The 27,323-nt window shown below is 37.6% G+C and overlaps 2 protein-coding genes across 2 annotated transcripts in view; one reads left to right on the top strand and one right to left on the bottom strand.

The window, feature by feature from the left end:
- Nucleotides 1-27,323, bottom strand: part of LOC121955317 (exostosin-1) — a 249,904-nt gene that overhangs the window by 86,181 nt on the left and 136,400 nt on the right. The gene's annotated exons all lie outside the window — the stretch shown is intronic.
- On the top strand, nucleotides 26,168-27,243 carry LOC121955318 (pteroicidin-alpha-like). The gene is made up of 4 exons (XM_042503210.1): nucleotides 26,168-26,275; nucleotides 26,379-26,479; nucleotides 26,924-26,942; nucleotides 27,047-27,243. Exons 2-4 carry the CDS (start codon nucleotides 26,380-26,382, stop codon nucleotides 27,129-27,131), a joined length of 204 nt encoding a protein of 67 aa, XP_042359144.1. The 5' UTR covers nucleotides 26,168-26,275; nucleotide 26,379; the 3' UTR covers nucleotides 27,132-27,243.

Raw genomic sequence — 27,323 nt, 5'->3', positions numbered from 1 at the left:
AAAAATTGAGAAGCACATGGAGCAAGATATTACGTTTGAACGACTGTTCAAATTTTGAATAAAAGTACCCTGGTTACTAGACACGCTTGAAGTACTTGTCTCAATATTTAAACTGGAATACTGTCTTGATTAATACAGGCCGAAGATAGCAATGGCAGGAAGCATTATGTTTTTTGTTTTGGTTATTTGCATGTACCTCTGTATATGGATGCGATATCTTCGGAAAACCTTAGGGGAATTTCTTCAAATTTGGCACAAATGTTCACTTAGACTTAACAATTGGCTGATTACATTTTGTTGATCAAAGGTCAAGGCCAACGTGACCTCATCTGTCTCATTCTTGTGAACGTGATATCTCAAGAACACTGAGGAAATTTCTTCATATTTGGCACAAACGTCCACTTGGACTCAATGATGTGACTTTGGTAGTAAAAGGTCAAGGTCAAATTGAACTCACAAAACATTTTTGGCTTAGAATCAAGTATTCATATGCAAATAATGAAACAAATTCACACAAACATCTAAAAGGATGACATAATGTGACTTTTTTTTAATCCAAAGGGTCATAGGTCAACTTCACTGTGACATCATCATTTTCTGCAAAAACACTTTTCTGGCCACTTTTCAATGTCCTAATTCAGGAGCAGAAAGAGAGGCACTTGGTCAGATACAGAATTTGTGACTCTAGTCTTGCATATCCACCTTGAAACTGTGCTGATTGCATAGATCTCGTGTGCTGCCAGGCTGAAGATGTGTGTGAACCATTCATGTTTGCACACGCATGGATGTGCTGTAATTAAGTACAACCTGACAAGCTCGTGGAGAAATAAAGCCACAACATAGTAATTCTAGTTTTAAGTAATTGTACTAAAATTTGTTGCCAGCACAAGACACATTCACTTTAAACCTGATGGACAGGTTAAAACAGTGTTGTTGATTACAAAATGTAATAATAAAAAAAGTTGATTTGCAAGCTCAGTATTGTTGTCAATTAGATATTTGTATCAAAAATATTGTTACTCAGGGATCAGCAAATGCAGGCTGAGTGAGCCTCGGTAAGTATGAAAAATACCCTGTTATTGGCAGAAATAATTTCAGACATTTAGTTCAAAACACCTAGGATTATTTATTTTCACATCTCCTCCTGGGTGCCTTCTTTTTGACGTTTATGGTGATGACAAAGACCAGCAGGGTTTTTATGAACACATAAATGTTTAGGGACCATGTTATTTATCTAAAATTTTGCACACAGGGGATTAAGCAGCTGCATCCAGAGGTCTGTTGCCTCCACTAAACAGCCAGGTGGCTCTGCTGTGTGTTTCGCTTCAGGCTAACAGCAGCAAGAGCCACAAGCCAACTGTCTGCATACTTAAGTATTTAAGGACAGGGTTGAGTAAAACATAAAAATTACACAACTTGCCTTGGGCAGTATAATGCTATGAGCACACTTTGGTCTGCCTTTGAGTTGTATATAAATATATATTTGTCAGTGAGTGTGTGCCACAGGCTTTGCTGGCAGACTCTCTAGTCTTTGATATACCTGCCATTCACCAGGGAAGAACTTTAATATTCCAACAGTTGCACTGAAACACACACACACACACACACACACACACACACACACACACACACACACACACACACACACACACACACACACACACACGTGTTCACGTGCACAAGTGGTTGGTGTAGGGGGGCCCTTTCCTGTGCTGCCTCTACCAACAGTGATGGCTTCCCACAGGGCCAAACAGTGAGAGAATCACATTTCTGGAAACACAATGAAAAACACAAATCAGGGTCTCGGCAACAAATTTATAAGCAATTCAGCCATTTTTGTTTTATGTAACCCTTTAACACCTCGATCGACATCAGTTTTCGGTCCTGGTTGCGCCAGTGCTTTGATCTTGCCTTTGGACACCTCCCTATCAACATGTGCATGAGACTCTTATCATTACCCTCAACATCGTCATAGAGTGCAATTAATGATTCCACACCTATCGTTATTGTAATATGACATGCATCTGTTTCCATTATTGCTGTGCCCCTGACTTGACTTGAATGTGTTAAGATGCCTTTCTCCTGACCTAAAATGTGTTGGGGGGACTGTCATCCAAAAACAAGGGATTAATGTCCAGCAAACTATAAACTATATTTATAGCTATAGATATTTTTTAATGTTTGTATTATTTCCCTATTTCTTTTTTTTTCTTTTTTTAACAGGAATTTTCTCATACCCCCTCACTAATTTCTTGCATTTCTTTTAACGGCGCTCATTGCCTTCTTCTCTAATTACTAATACTATAAGTTTCAGTTCAGTATAAACATTTAGATCTCCACCCTCACCAAATGAGGTATTTTTGCATCCTCCAGCACAGGTGCTACATTTATTTACAACTTTTCACATTAATCTGCACTGGATAAAAGGCCAACAAACCACAAAGACCGTAACATCATACAATCAATAGACTGAATCAATAGAGAGAAAACAATAGATCACTCAAAACTAGCACCTGATTACCAAATAATTATATCAACCAAATCATCCCAACAGCCACCAAGCAGGTAAAGTCTTACCAAAGAAAATAATCTGCACAAAAGTGAAGACTGATTGGGATTCAAACAGTACACACATACTCTCACACTGCATAATTAAATTCAAAACAACTGCCAATGTAATTCAAAGGTTTAATGTATGATTTATATAAAGATGAACTTTAAAATAAAGGGGCAAAGGCTACACAAAACAGATTAACATCAGTGAGAGTCTTCACAAGTACGGAAGTAAAAAAAATGTGTGTGCTTGTGTTTTCCATCTGGCCTGCAGCCAGCAGTTCACTTGGCTGGTCTGAAGTAAAACAAAGAGACAAGCGGAGTGTGCTGGTGGCAACATTCAGCTGTCACTCTCTTTATCCCAGTCACACACAAACAACACACACACGCATGCTGAGAAATGCTCTCGTATTTCTCACACACAATGCTCTGCCTAATTAGGGTTGTAATGTGAACAAAGGCAGCAGTCCTATCTGCCACAGCAGACCTCAGAGCGTTCAAGTTCAGACAGGAAACCTCTTAGCGCAGTCCTTCATTTGTTTCTCACACACACACACGCAGATGGTTCACAGACAAAACACACAATTATGCACAGTGACAGACAAGGTATTGAAGCTGACATGAACCCTAATGTTAACGAATGATTTTTCAAATCTCAACCAATGACAGACAAGAGGTGTGGGAGAACAAATCTGTGTTTCTGTGGATAAATTCAATCATAGCTCCTCTCATTCTTTCTCTCTCTTCTTCTTACACAGTTTCAGTTGGCTAAATTTTAAAATGCATCTTACTCAAATTTTTGCAGATTTTATATTTCTGAGTCACAAAAAAAGATTAATACATCCCATGTCTTAGCATTTTCAAGACTTTTGAAATATTTAAGACATTTTGATACCAGTTAAGGCCTTGTTTTTAGATTAATGATTTCAATGAATCTTAAGACTTTTTATGGATCTTTGGGAACCCTGGAGAATATGTGCAATTTGTTTTCAAAGTGTAAACCCAGGTTATCTGTCGCTGGTTAAGGGTTGGTTGCTCAGGCTGTTCTAAAAACTATTTCCATGTTTTCCTACTAAAAGCAACCAATGCACCCAAATTCGTACATATCTGACATATTTTGAATGGCTGCAAACATGTGACCAATGAGCTGACAGGACTCAAGAAATAAGGAGTCCCAAGTAATCTTCTCAGGAGGCAAGTCGGGGTGGTGGACGGGTCACAAAGATCTGGACTTTTCTCTGGGACTTTCTGCTGGAGATGTGTATTCGGAGCTGTGTGAACCACCATGCTTATTTTCCAAAACCTTACCTCCATGATACTACGTTATTTACGAAAGTGTATGTTAAGGACATAACGTCGTTCATGGGGTGCTAATTTGTCGGATATCATACTAACTTTTTCTTGTGCATTTTTATAAGATATCCCACGAACCATTTCATAAGGATACCGTACGTTGTATATTTCCACTCAGCAGAAAGTTGGCTCAGAAACAACAATGGGTGTCTACTGCCTGTTTTCAGCCAGTTTTTCAGTGTCAAATAATACCAATATTTACACTAATTTGGGTGATAAAATGGCAAAAGTTAGCTTTAGAGGTGCTAGTCGGCGGATTTTGATACCTTTGTACAAAGCCAGGCAAGCTGTTCCCCCGTTTCCAGTTTTTGTGCTAAGTTAAGCTGGCGTGGGTTCCAAACATTATTTACCGCAAACACATGGAGTGGAACTGACTCTCTCATCTCATCTCCAAGCTTTTAGAAAAAATTTCATCAGTGTGCACTGTGCACAAAGTGGATTGTGACACACTCGTAATGGTGATGAAATGGAAATATAGTTCACTTCAGTACAGTAACTTAATACTGTGTTTTATCTACAAACTGCTTATGTATCTGTGGATGCTAGAAAATGATTTTCAATGCAATCTATCACTTTTTTTGATGTGAGATGTTCCCACACACACCTCTGTGGGATGGAAAACTGCACAAGTTTCTCATAAAACAATGGGATGGGCTTGGTTAACTTTTTGGCTCACACACACACACACACACACACACACAAAAATAGAGAAACATACACACACAGACGCGTCCCTGTCCTCCTGCCAGTAATGAAGCAGATAATAAGCTGCTTCACGCTCTGCTGTAGCAAAACCAAAATCAAAACACTGTTGATTTAAGAATCAAAATGCGTACACTCATGGGTTTTTCATCTTCCATGCTCTGTGGCAATGATGAGGTAGAGCTTCGGTGTGTGTGTGAATGTGTGTGTGTTCGAGCTGTATATCAAAAGCCTTAGGAGCAGGCAGTGAGTTTGCAAGGCGGCGTTGAGAATCCATTCCTCGTGCCTCCCGCTTCATTTCAGCTCTCTGTATTTCCAAGAAATGATTCGCTGACTTTGACACTGATGTCGTCACTGAAAGAGTTTTTTTCCCCTTGAACTTGTGAAAGAAAGAAAAAGGAAGAAAAATGAACCATGCAAACATTTTAATTTTGAAAAGTCACCAAGAAATGAAAGATACTTGGGAACTGAGGCTGTGGTTTTATCTGTAGTGTTAATTTTGTGATATCAGGACCAAAAATGTGTTTCCAAAGCAGTTCTATGGTTTATTTTCCTGTTAGAATCTAGTATTATGTGAAAAATAAATCAAAGACACCTGCTCATTACATCAAGTCCACCAAGAAGGTGATTCCGCATAAAAGCCTTGATGCCATGTTAATTTTTCTCATTATATCTACGACACACAGATGTAGATGTGCATAACTAAGAGAAGGATTTTAAGCTTTGTGATAAAATTTAAGGAGGCTGCTGTTCAACAACAACAACAACAACAACAACAACAACAACACAAAGTCTCTGTTTTGAAAGTCTGTTTTGAACTTTAAGTATAAGCAACTGTTTTGTACCTGACTTTGCTGTTTTGAACACTTCCTCATTCATTTTGTGTGTGTTTGTGTGTGTGTGTGTGTGTGTGTGTGTGCATAAGCAGGCGCGTTACATCAGTGGCTATATTCTCCTCTTGAGGGCGCCTAGGGTTATTCAAAGACTGGGGATTCCTTTTGGGATTATTTTCTATCCTGCTTCTGGTGGAAAACTTTATGTCAAACTCCCTTTAAAAAATGTGACATATTAACAAATCCTTACTTGTCCGCAAGAACACCTAATTCTAGCAGCTCAAGATAAAAGGTGTCAAATTTTGACAGTATTATTGTCAAGCAGTGTTACCGCTCCACTATTTTAGCCAAGACTGAAAACTTGTAAAACATTAAACATATTTGATTTTTTAAGACAAGAAAGAGACAGGCTTAAGACGGCTCAAACTGAGTTTTATGACCACCTTACACCAAATTACCAAAATCACAGGAGCGAACACCAACTGAGACATGGCTTAATTTTGACATTGGAAATGTGTCTGTGACAGTGAAAAAGCTTGAAAATTTGGTCAGTGTAAGGCCAGCTTTAATTGCATTCTGTAGGCTACTCCATGCGTCTATGAAATTAAATTAAACAAGTATTTTTGCATTATTTCAACTAGGGATGCACAAAATTGGATTTTTGTGCCGATATCCGTTATGCCAACTCATTTGGCTGGTAATTGATGCTGACATGATTTATTCACTTTTCCCCCGTCTAATTTCAGTGATCACCAAGTCTCTTCTGTAGTGGAATTAACATCAAATTATACATACTCTTATCATGATTGCCATCCAGCAGATGGAGACATGAAATACAATGCTTTTCAGTTATATTTATTCATTTTGCAAAATAGGAAAAACACTTCAGCTTAGGGTTGATGTTTTCTACATGTTCACTTTGTCAATTAAAAATAAATAAATATTGGTTTGTAATATCAGCAGAAATCAGCATGTAGGCCAATTCCTATGTTTCATCTTACAAATATTATCTGCCGATACCGATTATGCGGCGATATTATTCTGCATCCCTAATTTCAGTAATATTCGTGGTCCGCTTTCAAAGATCCTCTTAACACACAGACACACTGAACTTGTATGGAAAACAAATAGGCTAGCTATCTTTAGCAGGAGTAAAATCATTTCTGGCACAATGATCACAAGGTCTATATTCCAAATAAATCCGCACTTTGCTCCTTGTTTTGTCTATTTTACTTGTTTTTCTACTTAATTTCCTTGTGAGAGAAACAGGCTTGTGACTACCCTGCCAGAAGTTTGAATCTTGGATTAAATGAAGTTAGTGCCAGTCTTAAGCACATGTGTAGGTGCTTACATGAGAGCCTGAAATGCTTCTTGGTTTAATAATGATCATGGGTCATAGCATAGAGGAAGCTGACTCGCTGCTCTAAGTTGATCCAAACATGATTAAGGTGTGTAGAGCTACTTTGGTTAAATCAGGGCCTCAGACACAGTTTGGTGCCAGTAGGGTTAGTTGCTCCACACTGTCATCTCTCTCATGCTGTTTTTCACCTTCTGCATACAGTAAACAATCGATTTGATTGGCTCAATTGAGTGAGGCTATTACCATAATAACTGAATTAACTGAGGCCATCATCTATAGCTTCGACCAAGGGGGGAAAAAAAACAACACTCCATGAAAATTGTTATTTATTTTCATTCATTTATCAGAAATTGTTCATGGGTCCAGATGGAGCAGTCTCTTAGTTCAGATCCAGACTACAGTAAGCCATTTGGTGGTGCCAGCTATACGCTCATAGCACCTTTAAAGGGCTTTCAACTGGTTGCCCAGACAAGTGTATTTTAAGTTCTATTTTACATTTTGAAATTGTCTCCAAAATAAATGTCAGACATTTTAAGAACACAAGGATCCCTCCTGTATTTGTACCTGCTCTTCTCTCAATAACAACTCCTAGTATCAAAGAACATTTAGATGTTCCCCTCATACACCCCGTTTGAAATAAACCAAATCCTTGCTTACTCATTTCTATTCATGTGGCAGCAAGCGACGACTGAAGGGAGAAGAAATATTTTTAAAAGCAACATCGTTTCAGACAAGGCATCAAAAATGTCTCCTGTTGGATCAAAGGAGCTGTTGATGTTGACCTGGCAGCTCAGCAGCTTCATACAAATGTTCCAGACACATATGTTAGATAATATGTGTCACAGATATTTTATAAAGACATATTTATACATTTTGTACCTGCATGTTTTTTCCATATCTCAGTGAGATGGTTTTTCTGCCTCAGAGTTACTTACATGTTGATATATTTGAGAGCAGCCTCCTGAATGTAGTTATATTGTTTAAATAAATGCTCCAATCTCCTGTGTTTCTTATTGAAAATGTTGTTACAAGAAACTCCACTGGGGTCTAGTGGCCTGCTGAGGTGTGCTGGAAAATATTAGAGTTCACAGAAATTTTCATTTTCAAATCATCCCAACTCAACTGAGTCAGTGTCTGGGTTTATTCTCATAAACACAGATTTCTGCCTTCTTTTTGTGTATACATACATGCATTTATCATTCGTGTCGTGTGCATGTTCTCTCCGACAAGCAGGATGTGATCTGTACTCTGGTGCTGAATAAACAAAGTTGACCTGGTAAACGATGTTTGTGAATGTTTGTTTGTGTCGTAACTGCCTCTGCAAGGAAGTGCAAATTATGATTCGTCTGAGGTTGCCTCATAAGACTGGTTTAACAATCTCTCTCAAACACACACACACACACACACACACATGCACGTGTGTATAGACATTGTGGGACATGAAAGCAGCAGAAGACTTTTTTTTTTACAAATTGCCAGAACACAACTCAAAAGTTTTGTACTCACACAGTCTGCCATAAAATAGAAAGAACATTAAGCAACTTTTCCATTGGATTATATTTCCACCATAAATTGATGCTGAAAATTTCACTAGAATACAAAAAATTATACTGAAAAACTGTTGGGGGAGGACCCTCAGACCCAGTGCTTAAAGATGCATCCCTCTGAATGTTGAAACAAAACCCTCTTCTTGTCATGAGCAACATGTTCAATCAATTTAATATAGCATTTACTATGACTGTCAAATGATTAATCTTTTAAATCCTGTCTAGGGAAAAAGAAAAGAGCTGGAGAAAAACTAATAAAAACTAGATATTTTTTAAACATTTTTTCCAGGTCATTTCCTTTTTAAAACTTTCTTTTTCCTTTTTTCTTTCTTTTTTTTCAAAACTAATTTTCAGGTAATTTTCTTGTAGTTTTTTCTAATTTCTTGCAAAGTTTTGGGTCATTTCTTTTCTGTTGCTAATTGCCATCTTCCTATGTTTTCGAGAGAAATCACTCAATTTACTTTGGGTTCAAAGGGTTAATCACAGAATTTCAATAGTTAACTGCAATTATTTTCACCTTTTATTCATATTAGTTTGCATTTGAAAACAGTTTTAAAGTCCATATTTACAAGGCAAAGCAGCTATTCAGATTGTATTGATTAGGAAACAAATTACAGCAAAAAAAAAAACTGCATGGGACTAGCATTACATAGGCATGTGTGTCAAAGGGAGACTCACAGGTACAGAACCCGTTTTTACTCAGATATCTAGAGGTCAGAGGTCAAATAAAATGGCCATGCCTTTTTTCCATCACCAAAATGTAGCTAACTTAGCTTTGGAGCGTTATTTAGCCCCCCTACAAGCTGGCATGACATGTTTCATTTTCTTATGTCTTCTATTTTCATATGATACCAGTATCAGCACTCCAGCTTTAAAACTCAGCCCAGTACAGTCTCTTAAAGACAGGAATGTCGATTCTGATAATCGTGATTAAAAAAAACAACAAAAAGAACGCTTTATGTACTGACCTTAATCGCATTGCAATTAATGCGTTAATGCTGAAAGCCCTAGTATATACTTCATATCCCCAGATTTGTATACTCCCAAAAGACAGATTGAAAAACTAATCTGAAAGCTCCTCTTGTTTGAATATAACTACTGTTGTTATCTTGGAGCGAAAGAGAATTATTATAGATTATAGAATTATTATCCTTTGTTTAGAAAAAAAAAGCTCATGCCTAGGCAACTGTATTGGATTTCAATGAGACTGGCTCATTTTTCAGCACACACACAGTCATGTTTTTGTACCACATAATAAAGGGTACAGTACACTAACAACAGACAGTTTGTCCCTGTATACTGTAACTGAGAAATGGTATCACCTAAAACCCCTTATGGATTAACTCATCAAAGACAAAACCTTGCCAGCATTTGATCAATTAAGACCCTGCAGCCCCTTTAGTCAAAAAAACTACCATTTCATGTTTCTCTTCAATATTAACTGCATGACTCGCAGTTTCAAAAGTAAAAACTAAGTGGATATATGTCATCCCGAAAGAGCACTTGTCCTCAAATCAATGCCACTGTAAGCAGTAAAATCCCTGTTTTAAATGTTATCCTGATTTCCTTGAAGCGTGTGTCATTATTTTTAGTTCCAGTGTGTTGTTGGAACAGCCACTCAAGTCTGGCGGCATTAATCCAGGTGTGTATGTATGTGTGTGTGTATTATGCGGCACTCGTCTGTCTCCAGCGAGGGTTTAAAGAGGGATTGAATTAGAGGAAGGATAGCTTTCAAGTAGGGATTAGGCTAAAGCTGGGTCTCTCAGGGTCATTATTCAATAGCCAGTGAGTGGCATCCGAAACCCCTAAAACCCAGCAGACCGCAGGCAGAGAGTCGCAGCTCCATCTGCAGTGAAAGGAAGAGAGCACGGGAGCATGTGTATAATGAATACTGCATTATTATCGAATAGTTGGGGATAATAACAGCAATAACTTTGAAAAACTTTCTTTGGGTGACAAAGAAAGAGCCAGAAAGTCCACCCTGGCATGCATTATGTCTCAAGGTTGTCTCTCTAGTCTGTTATTTTTATGTCTACATGCTGGAATTCCAGGTTGAACACCAAGCTACCACGTTTTCAGATTTATGTGTGACATTCTCAGATGAGGGCCCTGGCATACCAAACCAAAAAGACTACAGCCAACCAACTAACATGAATATGTACTGCAGCTGTGTGAGTGGAAATAAGTCCTTATACCCAGAGATGACAATAGTATATGTTTTTAAACCCCTACAAAATGGAGGACATGGTGTCAGCTTTTTGGCTGTTATGGCTTAAATGATTAAGTTCACAAACATAGTTATCAATGCTAAAAGAATGTTGCAGCTCAAAATGAAGCTGCTCACTTAATGGGGCTACCTGGTCAAAGACAACATGTCCTCATTTCAAGTCGTCACATGTGGCCGCTTTGCAGTGGACTTCCACGTCTTCATATTACGTTATAGGTATCCTTTTGTGTCTGTTCTTTATATTTTGAAATGCCTCTGCAGTGATGGTGGGATTACACTGCATGTTGTTATGTTTAGGCAACAACAGCACATGGCAACCAACGCCGGGATGAAAAAAAAGCACACGGCCACTGCAGGTTAGGATTAAGCAAGAAATTCACGAATGGTTAGGTTTAGGGTTAGGGTTAAAAGGAGACATATGAAAGTGTAGGAAAAAAAATAACACAAGGATCAAACACTGAACTCTCACATGATAATCGGGGGTTTGATGGACCCATCCAACGCCCCCTCTGCCTGCACAACAGGTGCCCTCGCACTCTTTACATGATCTTTTACTGGTAATGATTCAACCTGACATCGTTCTGCCAGGTTTCATGCAGATGCGACAGGCAAATGCCTAGGAACAACTGACAATATTCGCTACATGGAGGGAAACTATGTTATCTGTCTGTGGGCTCCTTCATGCAGACTTCTTGTCCTCTCTTGTTTGGAGAGGTTTTCTACTGTCCCGAATCTTAAGCCTTCTCAACTGCCCCGGTCTTCCTCCTCCTCCCCCTCCACAATAATACGAAACTGCAAAGTAACTCGTAACTCATGTCATCAAAATAATTCAGAGGAGTAAAAAGTACAACATTTGCTTCATATGGAAATAATCAAGTGAAATACAAATTCTTCAAAATTCTACTTAAATACAGAACTTTCTACCACTGGATATCAAACAGATTTCATCTTTAGTATGTGCAAACGTAATGGGCCATTACAGCACATTCTTATTTGGATTATTACCTATGCACCACTTTTACATTAGTTGCAATATTCAAAAGCTACGACTGTGATTGGCGGTCAATAATTCTGACTTTGACTCATTCTTTAATTTTGCTGGGTACATAACAATGAAATGCAGCTCAGAATGGCTCTTTCAAGGGTCATAAACAGCTGGTGAAACACTGACTAAACTAAATCCCCAACAGCAAAATCCATCCAAAGAAGACAGTTCGTGGTGTTATAGAAAAGAGACTGACAGATGTATTAAAACAGAAAGGAGCAAAACAAAGCACAAGGAGCTGACGATGGCTGAGCGAGTCTGTTTTAGCTGATGCTATGAATTTGCGCTCTTGTGAGATTTTTGCGCTACAGACTTGACTGACTTTTCTGAAACAGCAGAAAGGGGCTTACATGAGGATCAGGCACAAACCCTTAGCTTGTGGCTCCTTATTGTCTCTTGGTTTGTCAGGATCATCCCGAGACACTGTTTCTTGGCAATCCACATCACGTACAGACCTCAGACATCTCACTACGAATACAGCCGGTGTAGAAGGCTGTCACTTGTTGAGAAATCAAAGAAGGGCAGGTTGCATGGACACACAGTTACATTTCTTGTCTTTCACAGACATGATTTGATCCTTGTGTGGTCACGTAGAGTTTTTACTTGAAAATGTCTCCATTAAACAAAATCAATATGCTGTATTTGGTTAGTTCAGATACTGCAAATACGGTCAGCGGAAAGGTTTCACACTACTCAAATTGTCTTCAGTTTGGTCTTAGGGCCTGCTAATGGGTTTCCATTATCACTACTGTTTTTACATTATTATTCATGTGCCCTTAATAGGTCAACATTACAGACAATTAATTGCCATGCACACAGTGATACACATGATCAAAACTATAGATCAGTACTGTATCAAAGAGGGTTATCAAAAGTGCAAGTGCAACAGTATGCCTTTAATCCTGAGGTATATGGAGGACATCCTCTTGGGAATGAACAGAAACACATGGGTGCTTTCTTCTGAGCCTGCTGCCACTGCACTGTGCAGGATTCTTTGTATTTTGTGCTGCCTATTATTTGCCTTTCTAGTGCAAGCCACAGACTGTGTAAAATAATGGACTGTGATGCCACCCATTGGTTTGTCGACTCCCGTTTTGAAGTCTCAAGCTTGGCATTTTGATCATCATTATCTTGTTTTTTGGGGGCCAGAAGTAACCATGTTAGAAAGAGAGGCTGGCATTGTGGAGGAACAAGGAGTGGATCTAAAGGAGAAGCTGAGGACACTATCAGTAGATTCTCTTTCACTACAAGTGGCCATGCCCTTAATGATGAACAACTCTAGGCCATAATTAAATTCGGATTAGTGAGTTATATAACAATTAACCCCCCAAACAGCTGTCGAGAACGATGAAATTAGCAATAGAGACCAAAACTTTTTTTTCCGACCAGGCTGTTAACATGTTTATTTCTGTGGTAAAGTTGGAAATATTAACATGGGGCTCTGTGGATTTGCTCTTGGAGCCAGCCTCAAGTGGTCATTAGAGGAACTGCAGCTGTTCTTGGCATTATTTTTCAGCCCCAAAGGTTGCCACTTGATGTAAACCAGTTACTTCTCATATATTTGGTGTAATTTGCAATTGCATGACCCTAATGTTTTGATTTATGGGTCACCTTTATTTGGGCCCTGGTGATCAAAAGTGGGATGTGGAAACTTTGATGAGAGTAGGCTATAAAGTCAGTTACTTAAAAATATTTTTGTCAAATTTTTGTTAAATTCACAATTATCTTTTCTACATCAACATGATACTGGCTCCATTATGACACCTAATATTTAACTGTTCTGAGCATTTTGACCAAAAATAAGCTGAAACACGTTGGTGTATTTTTTTGTTTCTAAACTGTTGAAATAAAGGTCTTTTGTATTCTTCTAATGACCTGCTTTGGATAAATAGATATTAAGAAAACCTTAACTGTAATAGAGACAAGCACTGCAAAACCACCAACAGAACATGTTTTGGCCTCTGTTTAATCAACACATGATATCTATAAAGTGCACAATAAAAACACCACAACCTGAGCAGTAAAGATGAACTGAACCCTTGTGGATTATCACATAAACTAGCCTAAAGTGGCATATCTTTATATGAAAAAGGCCAGAAGAATAACAACAACTTCCCTGTTTCTGTTGTCTGTCTTTCTCGGTGTTAGTTCCTCTAAGTGGCAAGAGAAGAGGAAACACAGCATGGGGAAGTGATAAGATAATAATCAAGCTGTTAACACTGATGCGGCAAGGACTTTGCATTGTCATTGCCCCATTCGGATCAAACACACCACACATTCACACGTGCCCCACACAGCACCAAAAATAAGTGCTAGATGTGCTGTAACACTTCCTGAGCTCGTGCTACATTTAAAAAGATTTCAGAAACCAGTACTCATTTATTTATGTGTCATACAGTCGTTAGCAAAGTAGTATTGTGACATTCATGGCAATGGTGCAAAGATTAAAGTATGATCAATACTAGAACAAAGTCAGGAAATCATGAACAGAAACTTGCAAACTTAAATTTCCACTTGCGTGTTCATGAATGCCCTAACAGGTGGGTGTTCATATGGACTCCTGTCCTGAACACAGTAAAAATGACCCCATTTGAACACAGCAGAGGTTTCAACAAAAATAATCAAAAACTTCAGCAATATAAGCATTTTACAATTTATTATCAACAACTCTGTTTGAAATACAATTATGGCATTAGTTTTTCCTGTAAAAAGAGTGATTTAGAAAACTATTTTAAAGATCTATAAAGCAAGGTCCAAATTGGAATTTAGGGTGTTTCCAATCACTTCTGATAGTTAAATGGTATATAACTTGTGTGCAAAGTAAGGCAAAGGGGGGTAAAAGGGTATGATTCAGTTCCTTAATTAATTGGTGAGTAAAAAGTGAGTTTCTGGCATAACATGAATTTGACCAATCAGACTGTCATCTCCCATCCCTTTAAAATTCAGGTGAGTTTTCATCTTGTTTATTGCTGTGTAGAGGGCAGTGAGCAGTTTGCTGCTGACCGTAATTCAGAAAGAGCAGAAATGTCAATGCAGCAAATATCATGGGGCATTTAATACGCACAGAAAAAAACCTTTGGGTAGAACTTGACAAAGGAAATAAAACTAAACTTTTAGTCTCTGAAATTATCGATGAAGTTAGCCTCTTGCGTAAATACGCACAGTGTCACTCTTTATAAGGTGTCTGTGAAATGTTAACATAGCAGAGAGCAGAGCAGAGCGGACAGCAGCTCTGCACCACTCTCTGCTATGTTCACATTTTAGATAATGTAATCGATATTTTCCTAATTAATTGTATTATAAATGAATAATATTCCACCTTGCAGCCCATCCCACCTCCCTGTGTGTGTAACAAGCGTGTGTACGTGTATTGTGAAACCAGGATTTTTTTTTGGTCAATGGCCTAATGGCCCTCTGCCACAGCAAAATAGCAGTTCACCAACAATGCACCTGAACACACCTTATTTTAAGATGATAGGCAAATGAACATTTGCCCCTTGGATAATGTGGGTACTGGTCGTGAAAATGACCACTGCATCAGTCTGAGACAAGCAATGACACTTGCCCTGCACACTGCGCCACTTCTCACTGGATGTAAAATAAGCCCAATAATCCTGAAAGTTTTTAGAGCTACAAAATTACCTACAACTCCATGTTGCAATCCAGGACAGGACGCCTTACATGATGCTCAGAAGAGGGAGAAATATGTGGTTAAAACACATAAATGACAGTATGTTTTTCCCCCGGGCCCAACTGCAAATTAATCTGACGACAATGAGTTTTTTTTTATCTGGCCTTTATCGTAATTCAAGCAACAAACCAGTAAGCCCATTTATTCATGAGTCATGTCTTCTTGAAAAGTCATAACCAACAAAAAGAGGAAGAAAATATAAGCAGCTTGACAAACAAACAGGGTCTCAATTAAGGTGACTATATAATAGCTGAGAAAATTTTGAGAGAAAAAGCCATTTTTGAGTTTCCATTCCGGTTTAAGAGGGTATTCAGAGTGCTAATGACCTACTTTTGACAGCTGACAAATGTTTCCACTCATTCTCAGCTTTGTTGTATCTGAGAGCTGCCTTTAATTCAGTTTATTATAATGTTCTCCTTCCATACCTAGAAACATTTCTAGAAAACATATTTGTTTGTATTTTTCCAACAAAGCTTCTGCTGTAGGAGTTAACTATTGTTCCTCTAGCTCTAACTAATTTTGGTATTCCCCAAGGATCCGTTCTGAGCCAATATGGAGCAAAAACCAAATATTTGAATAACTATGAGAGTAAACAGCAAACCCGTCCAATTAAGTAGCTGTCTGAGTTTTTGCTTAATTGACTATTGTCTAAGATTCTAATCCAGAGGTGTCAAAGATATGGCTTGTGAAACAGAACCGGCCCGCCAAAGAGTCCTATCTGTCCCACTGGATGACTTTGCACTCCTAAAATTGTGCTTTAGAGGCTTTCCCAATCTGACCACAGAACAGTTCTTTGAGAAAGCAAGGTATACCTATGTGGTCATATTTAGGGATATTGAGCATGGTGCTAAACATTGTAAATCAGCAGCTTCAGTATAATCTGAATCTTAATCAGTGCTATCTTTCAACAACATTGGTTAAACCCACTTTGATAAGGCACTGTCAAAACTGCATTGTGCACTGTTTTGTAAATAGTTTGTAAGGAAGTGGATGACTTCACCTGGTTCCACAGTGACATTCACTTCAGTTTGGTGTGGTGATGCCAGCATTACCACAAAGGAGTAGAAATGTATGGAAAAATGTACATTTAAGACAGTGAGTAGTAGATTTTGGAGAAACAGACATATTGTGGAAATTGCACTTATTTCCTTAAGACATCTTAGGCTGTTCGTAATCTTTTTTGTAAATGGATCAATGCTTTCAGAATGTACTAATTTACATTTAAAAGAAACAGAAAAAAATGGTGGCATTTAAAGGTTCTTATATAATCATTTGACTTGTCCGGTCAATTTAAGAGCAAATTGGGCTGTATGTTGCCCATGAACAAGAAAGAGTCTGACACTCTCTGTTAAATCATTCGGTTTGGCTGATTCAAACATGAGAGAACGAAGCCCTGCCTTCCCTGGCTTTGGTTTTAGATGCAATGAAAAATGGAGTGTGGTGAGATCCCTACCCCACACCCACAACCCCCTGGAATGCTGTTAAATATGCAATTTCTGCATGAATTAAGTCCTGCATATATAAAGAGAAGTGTATCAGTGTACCAGTAAGCATAGATATATTAAGAACCTGTGAATCTCTCACTACTCTCTCTGTGAACAGCTTTTTGTCTTTGATTCTGAGTCAGTGGAAAGGTAGGAACTTCATATTTTTACCTATTTTACTTGTACACAAAATACATTCTGCAATTGCAACTAATTTTGACCATTGCCATTTCTTTCGTCTTATTTTAGAATGAAGTGTACTGTGGTCTTTCTTGTGTTGTCCATGGTGGTCCTCATGGCTGAACCCGGAGAGTGCATTTTTGGATTAATTGCCCATGGAATCTATCACAGTAAAGTCATGGAATTAATCTGTTTTTTAATGGAAAATATTTTGAAACAACATTTGCTAGAAAAACACACACGTAACTAACGATGAACGCTTAGCCTGACAGACAGACATTGTTAATCTCAAATGAATGGCATAATGGTCATATTATAGTCCATTCTCATTTTGAAGTACACAACTGGTTTTGCAATACTGTTACCGTAACATCCTGATGCCAAAAGCCACCTTTCGCATCTGCCTGATACGGTGCCGGAGAGCCTCAGGTGAGGCAGCCCGTTCTCATTCCAAAGTCGTCAAATACCGCTGCTTTGGCAGTGCTTTCAGAATATGATTCTGATGCTATAAGGCATCCTTTGTGTCTGTATGATGGCATCAACTGAGAAGCAGTTGTCAATATGTGCCACGAGATAGTCAGACAGCACCTGCAGCACCGGCCTGATGTGCAGACAGGTGGCATCACATGAGAACATGGCTTGATGGAACCTGTGATAAATCACATAGCAGTGGACGGTTGAAATGCTGCTGATTATGATGTGATATAACAAAAGCAGGGGAACCTATACGGCAGGCAGAAGAGGCGGTGGATGGATAAAACAAACCCCCGACTTTCATGCAGGGTTTTGTTGTTTGCTTCTTTTCTGAATGTGATGGGTTTTTTTTTCCTGCGCCTTACTATGTGTCTCTTTCCCCTAATCCTAAACATCTTTGCCAGCATGCACGTTTGTTGATGTGCCGGCATTGGTTGCTATGGGCTTATGTCGTCGAAACATAACTACGTGCCCCGTCATCTGTGTTTGTATATAAGCGGACGGGCAGCATCACTTGAGAATGTGGCTAAACAGAACCTTTCACATCTGCATGATACGTGGCTGGATAGCATTGGACTGTAAAGCTGCCACTAACGGTATGAGTCCACTGTTTGCTTCTAATGTGAATGTGACAGATTTTTGCCAGACCTTACCATGTGCCTCCTTCTCTTACTCCTAATTATCCGTGCCAGCATGTGTGTTTGTTTATGTCCCAGCACTGATTGCCATGTGCTTTTGTTGCCTAAACATAACCACGTACAGTGTAATCCCACCATGTGCTTGTGTTGACATCACGTTAACAGCATCCCGAAACATGAACAGCAGATGCAGAAGGATACCTAGAGAGTAATATGTAAACGCGAAAAGCAAAGCAGCGATATGTGAACACTTGGAATGAGAAAGTGATGCGTATCATGAATGCCATTTTATGGGTACATGACATTTTTCATTACTTAGTATATAAGCGCACATTTGCACAAAAAAATAACCATTTACTAAAACTCTTCGCTATACAATGTGCTTACATTGAACTTGGACTACAGACTGTATTGTGTGACATAAAAGTAAGGAGTACAGATTGTATGTAATTGGGCTTTTCTTTTCTGTTTTATTTAGTTGGAAGCGCGATCCATAGGTAAGGACCAGGGCTTCCTCTACCTCTGTTACTATTTTACAACTCCCACTGTTACAATATATATGGATGTTTACCATATTTTTAAACGTCATAGTAAATGTGATGTGATTTTATAACTGTGTATCTAATCTTCAATACCAATCCAAACACTAGTTCAACTATTGTCTTTTACAATTATGTGTTATACTGTTGAATCTTCTCTCCCCCCACCAGGCTCGTCAGGCGCTATGGAGCAGAGGACCAAGACCAACTGGTGGTGCTGGACAAACGTTCACTGGATTACAGACCAGGGCGGCCTGCTTTTCACTAGACTGAAGGGGCAACTCTCAAGCTACGTTTTGGACGAAAAGATCTGCTTCTGGCTCTTCAGCATGAGAAAAAAAATAATCTTTCAGCTGCAAAAATGATTGCTTGAATATTAATATGCATTGACTAATGAGGATAATTTGAATTTAATGTCAGTCATTACGAATAAATTTGCTTTAAAATGCATTAAGAAATATTAAACTTTTTTTATGCATTGACATGTTTTTGATACTTATGCGCTCTACTCTACTAAGCAAATTTCCCTGGGGCAAAAAACCTTTCAAACCTTCACCTTCCAAAACTGTTCCTTATGTTTTCCTTATGTATTCAACATTTAAATTCTGGTCACAGTGTGTATGTTTTAGACTCAAAATGCTATTGTCCCAAGCCCTTCTATAAGGTTTTACTCGCATGAACTGACTTAAATTTCATTGCAACATAAAAACCTACATACTGCTGTAGATGCCACATCAGATCAGTTACAAAAGTTACACATTAGCCCAAATTGTGTGAGGTAAAATGATGTCTGATGGCTTTGAAGAGGGTGATTTGGCAGCATCAGTTCACCTTTGGAAAGGGCTGTCTGCAAGGTAGAGTGGTACAAATACTGAATACATACCATAGATTTAATCATATTTATGTTTTAGGTGGTGCTTTTTTAACAGGTGAATAAATTAAATTGTGTAGTGTCTGCTGCCCATGTTACTGCAGAGTAATTAGTTGTTAGGCGGTGATGGGAGAAGGCAGCCTGTGTGAACTGACTTTGGTTTAAGGTTAAGATTTGATCAATTATCTACCCCACCCTAATTCTACGAGTCTCTGTTTGCTTCCTGTAGTTATACTTAATATCAGACAAACAATAACTTGGACTTCAGGCAAGCATATGTGAAAGCAAGGCGTATCTGTCAATCAGTGAACACAGATATCTACATCATCTATTGTTCAATACAACACTAAGACTTTTTGTCTTGATGATGATTTGAAAATCTGAAATAATTAAAAATTAATTTATAACTATTATCTTATTATCAAAAAAAATTTACAATGATCTCATTCACTAATTTCAAAATTTACCTTTTTACTTCTGTTAATGAAAAATTAAACATAATGACCAAGGCATTCATGTATTACTATTAACGTTCCTAAAAAAATAAAAATAAAAAAACAACGACTTATAACTTGTATTTTAAACATGACCTTTACAAATTATGAAAAATATTTAAATGTGAACATGTGTGACGATAAACACTGCTGCAGCAAGGTTCTCATTTATGAAAGATGCCAGTCATTTCAGTACCAAGAACAGGAGGAAGAAAGCTTGACAAACAAACATGGTCTCAATAGTTTAGCATTAGTTATCTTCATAAGGGGGCTTCATCATACCTTTAAAAACTATTAATCTCCCTGCATGGTTTTCATGTTTTGTTTTGTTTTTTTATTTCTGTAACAATGAATCAATGTGGAAGTAATGAAAAAAATTGACTCTGAAATAATGATAAGATAATTAGATAGACAAATGCTTTATTTCGCTTGGCCTTCATTCAATTGAGCTGGTGATTAAAAATTTAATCTAAAATTTGGACTGGCATGAGATGAGAAAAAGAGAAGTATTAAACAATAAAGTCCTTTTCTGGGAAAAACAAAAACAAAACACCACTTTAATATTTATTTATTTCTAACTTATTAAGAGTGCTATTGACCTAGCTTTGACAGCTTACAAAGGTTACAACTCATTCTCAGCTTTGTCAGATTTGAGAGCTGATTTGATACAGTTTATTACAGTGGCCTCCTTCCATATCTAGAAACATAATCTGTGTTTATATCTCTCCAAAAGAGACTCTGTTGTAAGACTTGACTTTTGTTTTTCTGTAGCTCTATTTCATTGCAGTGTTCTCCAAGGATAATTTTCGGGGCCTACTGTTGTTTCCAATATAAACATGCGATACTATAGAAACAGCACCAGTACCAGCTGACACATGAGGTCCTCACCTCACCACCAGCAATAGCAGTAGCAATAGAGACAGTGGCGCAATCTTAGGAGTCTCATCTTAAAACCCCAAATACAAGTTCCGCATTGTATTACTGTGTATTGTGTAAGTAGAGCTTCAGTTACAAGAATACAAAAATACAAGAATAATCACCACCAGTTTTCCGAGCAAATTTGCTCATATGACCCTCGAGATACCAAGCTCAAAGTTTAAGCTGTGTTTTCCACACTAGAAGTTCAAAATATTGTCAATCAACAGCTTCAGTACCAAACAATCAATCTGATTTCTATCTTAAAACAGTATGGGTGAAATCCTGGTTTGTAAGGCAGGGAATAGATTCACCTGCTTCCTCAGAGGCTTCCATTTTAGTTTGGTACAATAATGCCAGCATTAATACACAGGACTGGAAATGTATGGGAAAATGTGTAATGTAATGAAAATGTGTAGCAGACTGACTAAACACTAAAAAAGTGAGAAATATTGTTGAAATTGCTCTTATTTTTCTCAGCCTGTTAATCATCTGTTTTTAGGATGTACTTTTTTAAACTGAAATGAAGAGACAAATTTGGAGGTGTTGTTATTTATATATTGTTGCATAATGGTTGTACTGCTCTGGTCTACTTCAACACCCTTGGTCTAGGCACTCAGTTACTTTGGTAAAACTGAACATGAACAGACAGAACAAAGGCCTGCCCATCCTGACATTGGATTTGTAGTGAAGATGCAATGACAAATACAGCGTAGTGAGATTCCCACCCCGTACCCACAACTGAAACTGCAATACTGCTAAATATTACACAATTGCTGCATGAATTGAGTCCTTCATATATAAAGAGAAGTGTATCTGGCTACCATTAGGCACAGGTAGTTACACAACTGGTGAATCTCTCACTACTTTGTCTGAGAGCAGCCTTTTGTCTTTGACTCTGAGTCAGCGGAAAGGTAGGAATTAAATATTTTAACCCAATTTACTTGTAATCAAGAAAAACTGAAACTAATTTTGACCATTGCCATATCTTTTTTCTTATTTTAGGATGAAGTGTACTGTGGCCTTTCTTGTGTTGTCCATGGTGGTCCTCATGGCTGAACCCGGAGAGTGCATTTTTGGATTAATTGCCCATGGAATCTTTCACGGTAAAGTCATGGAATAAATCTGCCTTTTAATTGCAAACATTTCGACACAACATTAATTAGAAAACCACGCATGTAACTACAGGAATAAGAAATGGTTAGCTGACAGACGGACATTGTTGGTAACTCAAAGTTAATGTTGTAAAAAGGATAATTATTAATCTCAAATGAATGTCATCATGTGGATGCAAGAATTTTAAAATGACATGCATTTAATACATATGAATGGGCACAAAATGTAACAAATGACTATAACCCTCTACTATACAATGTGCTTATATTTTTACACTACAAATAATGACGCTAGTGTGACACTATTACTATTTTTTCTGTGTGATGGAAATTTACAAGATTTTATTTCTTTGTGTTTTTCTCTTCCATTTGATTTAGGTGTAAAATTGATCCATGGGTAAGGACCTACACTTCCTTTAACATTGTTATTACTTTTTTACTTTTTATTAAGTATTACTGTTTGAATAAATATTAAAGTTTAACATGCTAAAATGCTAAATGCTTGCTAAAATGTGTTACTGAATGAGATATAACTTTGTGTTTTTATTTTTTATATACCATAATACAAATGCAAACACTACTTCAACTACTTCTTCTTCTTATGTGCTAATGTTGAATCTGCTCTCACTACAACAGGCTCATCAAGAGGCGCCATGGGTTAGAGGACCAAGACCAGGTGCTGGTGGTGGACAAACGTTCATTAGATTACAGACCGGGGCGGCCTGGCTTTAACTAGACTGAGGGACAACTCTGAAGCTAAGTTTTGGATGAAAAGATCTGCTCCTGGCTTCCTGCTCTTCAACATGAGAAAGAAAATAATCTATCAGCTGCAAAAACGACTGCTTAAAATAAAAAGGCATTGACTGATTAAGATATTTTGAATAAATTTGGTAAAATGTCAGTTGTTGTGAGTTAATGTGCCTTACAACACATCAAAATGTATGTTTTATTATGGTGCATGTTTTTTGATGTCGTGTTGCTGTTGATGTGTTTTTGATACTCTTTTACGCTCAGTTGTGCAAAGCATATTTCCCCCGGGGCAATAAAGGTTTTATTCATTTAATATTTGTTTTTCGTATTATTTAATGGACAACTCCATTATTTTATTTCATTTTATCTTTTTTAAAAAATTTTTTTTTAGATTTTTATATCATTCTGTCTCCTTCCAATAGTGTTCCTTATCAACATGTGCTCATAGAAACTCATCACATGGTGCCACTTTGTTACTGAAGTTCAGCATCAACTTATTACATATTAGGCATCCTTCTGCGTCAGCTGTCTACGCTCTGGGAAATGCAGATTGTGGGATGACACATCACATGCTTAGACAACATGAGCATATGCTGACTGGTGTTTCAAAAAGTTTTATGCTCAACATGCTATTGTCCCAAGCCTTTCTATGAAGTCTTTTTCACATGAAATTACTTCTTTTTCTTGCAACATATATAGCTACTTTCTGCTGTGGATGCCATTGTAATGTGTTTTAAAGAGCCTTTGGACAGCAAGGTAAAGTGGTAATTGAATATGCCATAGACTTAAACTCATATGGCTTTTTTAGGTGGGTATTTTGCTGTTTCCTCTGTACACAGCTACCAGCTACCTCCCTTGAAACAGTCATTTTACCATGCAAAATATAATGCTGTGATAATGCCAGCATTAATACACAGGGATAGAAATGTATAAAAAAAATGGACATCTATTGACAGTGTGTTGTAGACTGACAACACGCATTAAGAAAATTAGAAATACTGCTGAAATTGCACATATTTTTCTCAGTCTTTAAATCATCTATTTTTAGAATGTACTTGTGCTTCTTAAAACTAAAATGAAGGGAGAACTTGGAAGCATTGATATTTATATTTTTTTTGTGAAATGGTTGTACTGCTCTGGCCCACATCGACTGTCAAATTAGGCCGTATATGGCCCAAGAACAAAAAATTTCCTGGCCAACAGTTTGACACCCTTGGCATAAGCACTCATTCAGTTTGGCAAAACTGAACATGAGGCAACAGAGAACAAAGGCCTGCCCACCCTGACTTTGGATTTGTAGTGAAGATGCAATGAGAAATACAGCGTAGTGAGATTCCCACCCTGTACCCACAACTGAAACTGCAATACTGCTACATATTACACAATTGCTGCATGAATTGAGTCCTGCATATATTAAGAGAAGTGTATCCAGCTGCCATTAGGCACAGGTAGCTACACAACCTGAGAATCTCTCACTACTCTGTCTGAGAGCATCCTTTAATCTTTGATTCAGAGTAAGTGGAAAAGTAGGAACTAAATATTTAAAAGGCATTGACTGATTAAGATATTTTGAATTAATTTTGCACAATGTCAGTTGTTATGAATAAATTTGCCTTAAAACACATAAAACACATTATGTTTCTTTATGAAATAAATGCACATGGCAGGATGACAGAGCAAGTGGTTATGCTTGGACAACAACAGCACATGGCAACCAATGCCAGAATTCAAAATTTAAATTCTGGTCACTGTATGTTTGTTTTAGACTCAAAATGCTATTGTTTCAAGCCTTTTTATGAACTTTTTTCCCACAAAAGATGACTTAATTTTTTTACCAACATATAAACTCACTTAATGCTGAAGATGCCATGTTAGTTCAGTTTCAAAATAAGCAAAATAACAGAAAAAACTAAACAGTGGAAGTGACAGTAGACCAACAACTTTCATGCGTGAGGTAAAATTACAATTTCTGTCATGTCTGAAGGGCTGCCTGACAGCAAGGTTAAGTGGTATCTAAATACACCATAGACTTATGGTATACATATAGATTTGTTCTTTTCGGCAGGCCTTTTTTGGGTGGATATTTTGCACTTTCCCCTGTCCAAAGCTACCAGACTCCTTTGATAGAAACAGTAATTTTACCATGCAGAACAAAAAGGAGTTGCTGGTCTACCGCTGCCTCTGATCAAGTACTTAGTTTGTGTAATTGTGTGACTTTCAAAACTGAACTCGTGTGGCGTCCACAGCAATACATTGCTCACCATCAACTCCCTGGTTCTCCTGTTTGCTTCTCTAAACTGGGAGCATGCCCACCACCATCTGCTGTAGGTAATACACTGACTGTGTATCTAAGGTGGAGTTTCATTTTAAAAACTCAGAAGAAATACAGATGAACCTGCCAAAACAATTATGATGAAAGACAGACATGAAAGACAGTTGTTAGGAAGTGATGGGAGGAGGCAGCCTGTGTGAACTGAATTTGGGTTTAAGGTTGAGATTTGATCAACTATCTACCCCACCCTAATTCTACGACAGTCACTGTTTGCTTCCTGTAATAAAACTTACTATTAGACAAACAATGACTAGGACTTTAGGCAGGCATATACAAAGCAGGGCGTATCTACGAGGTGAAGATATCTACATCTACATATCTACCCCTGAATCAGGGGTAAAGCACAAACTGAATATTTTTAACCTCATAGAAATTTTGAAAATAATTGATAATTTGAAATAATTTTGGAAGACTGTCAGTCGTCTGGAATATATTTGCATTATAACATGCCAAAACATTTTTTCATCACCATGAGATTAGATGGTGATGAAAAAAGTTTAACTTTTAAACATAATCTCATCATATTGAAAAAAATGTTAAAATAATCTTTATTATTTTCAAAATATTATGTTTATCTGATAAAGCTGAAATGTGGAAAAAAATTGAAATATGCTGGCCAAGCCCTCCATTTCTTAACATAATAATATTCAACATGTAGCCTTAACATGTGTGTCAGTAAACACAGCTGCAGCAAGGTTCTCATTTTTTCAAAAGACTGTTATTATTTACATACTCTATCATTAATTAAATATCACACACACAGGAACACACACACACACACACACACACACACACACACTTTTCTTGAAGCGTCAAAGTAGAGAGGGGTGCCATATACTGTAAAACAAGTCATGATTTGGATATTGGGCTTCATCAGTTATTGAACTGAACTCTGTTCTGACATTTCATAAACAAATAATATTTTAAAAATGGTAATCAATCAATCAATCAATCAATAAATCAGTCATCTCTCTCTCTGCCTTGAGAACAACCAGACAACACAGAACCTTTTGAATATGAGCAGAAGTGTCTGTTTTCTCATAATCAGTGAGGAAGGGGGGGGGTGTTATCCCTCTCTATAAAAAGAGATGTGTATCTACCACCCCACAGAGACTGCTCGACCAGGCCTCTTCAACAACTTTGTGACTTTCACGCTCAGTCAGTGGATAGAAGTAAATATCTAATCTTCCTTCTTCTAAGTGATTTTATAGAATTCCACTTCTTGTTGTGGCACAGGTTGTCTAAACACTTGTGTTGTGTTTCTTCTTTTCTCAGGATGAAGTGCATCGTGCTCTTTCTCGTGCTGTCGCTGGTCGTCCTCATGGCTGAACCCGGGGAGGGTTTCATTTTTCACATTTTCAGGGGTCTTGTTCACGGTAACCATTTATGAATATATTTTTCACATTTTTGACATGATGTAGCTGGAAATGTGCAGGTGTAACAGCTTTGTTTCATGCGGGCATCTCAGTAGACCAGCATCCCATAATACTAAATGTATGACTCAGCAAAAATGTCTGTTGTAGTTAGCCTTTTTTTCATGAATGAATTGAACTATATTAAATTAATGATATAAACTATATGAATTATATGACAGATGCATGAATGTATTTGCAATATGTACTCTTAAAAGACATGTTCAATGAATATTGTAACATGTCAAATATTTTAGGATTCCTAGTCTGGTTTATCTATAGTCTTTGAACAAATATGAACTTAATTAAACATGATTCTGTAAAAAAACACTACCTGCAAAATATTATAAAACACTAATAACAATAACGTCCGGTTTCTTTTCTGTTTTTCTTGTCTGTTTATTTTAGCCGGCAGAGCAATTCATAGGTAAGGACTTGTCAATTGTATAAGTATAATTTGACAAATATTTTTGTTGCATTAGTTGTTATAGTCTTGTGCTGCTCCCTCTCTGTCTTCTTTCCACACACCAGACTCATCCACAGGAGACGACATGGCTTGGCAGAGCAGCAGGAGCTGGACCAGCGTGCGTTTGAGCGAGAGAGAGCTTTTGCCTGAGTCCATCTAAAAGAGCCACTCTGAAACTTTTGTCTTGGATAAAAAAAAAAAATGCTTCTTGCTCAGTATAAAAACATATTGTTACTTGCTTGAAAATGTATGTTTACATTGACCTTACTGCTTTTGCAAAAAAAAAGTCTGTTATTTGAAATAAATCTCCAATCTGCTCAACAACATTTCTCCCTTGTATTA

Source organism: Plectropomus leopardus, chromosome 16, assembly GCF_008729295.1.
Source record: "Plectropomus leopardus isolate mb chromosome 16, YSFRI_Pleo_2.0, whole genome shotgun sequence".
NCBI lineage: Eukaryota > Metazoa > Chordata > Actinopteri > Perciformes > Serranidae > Plectropomus > Plectropomus leopardus.
Note: the sequence above shows the minus strand (reverse complement) of the source record. Positions and strands in the feature narration are given on the sequence as shown.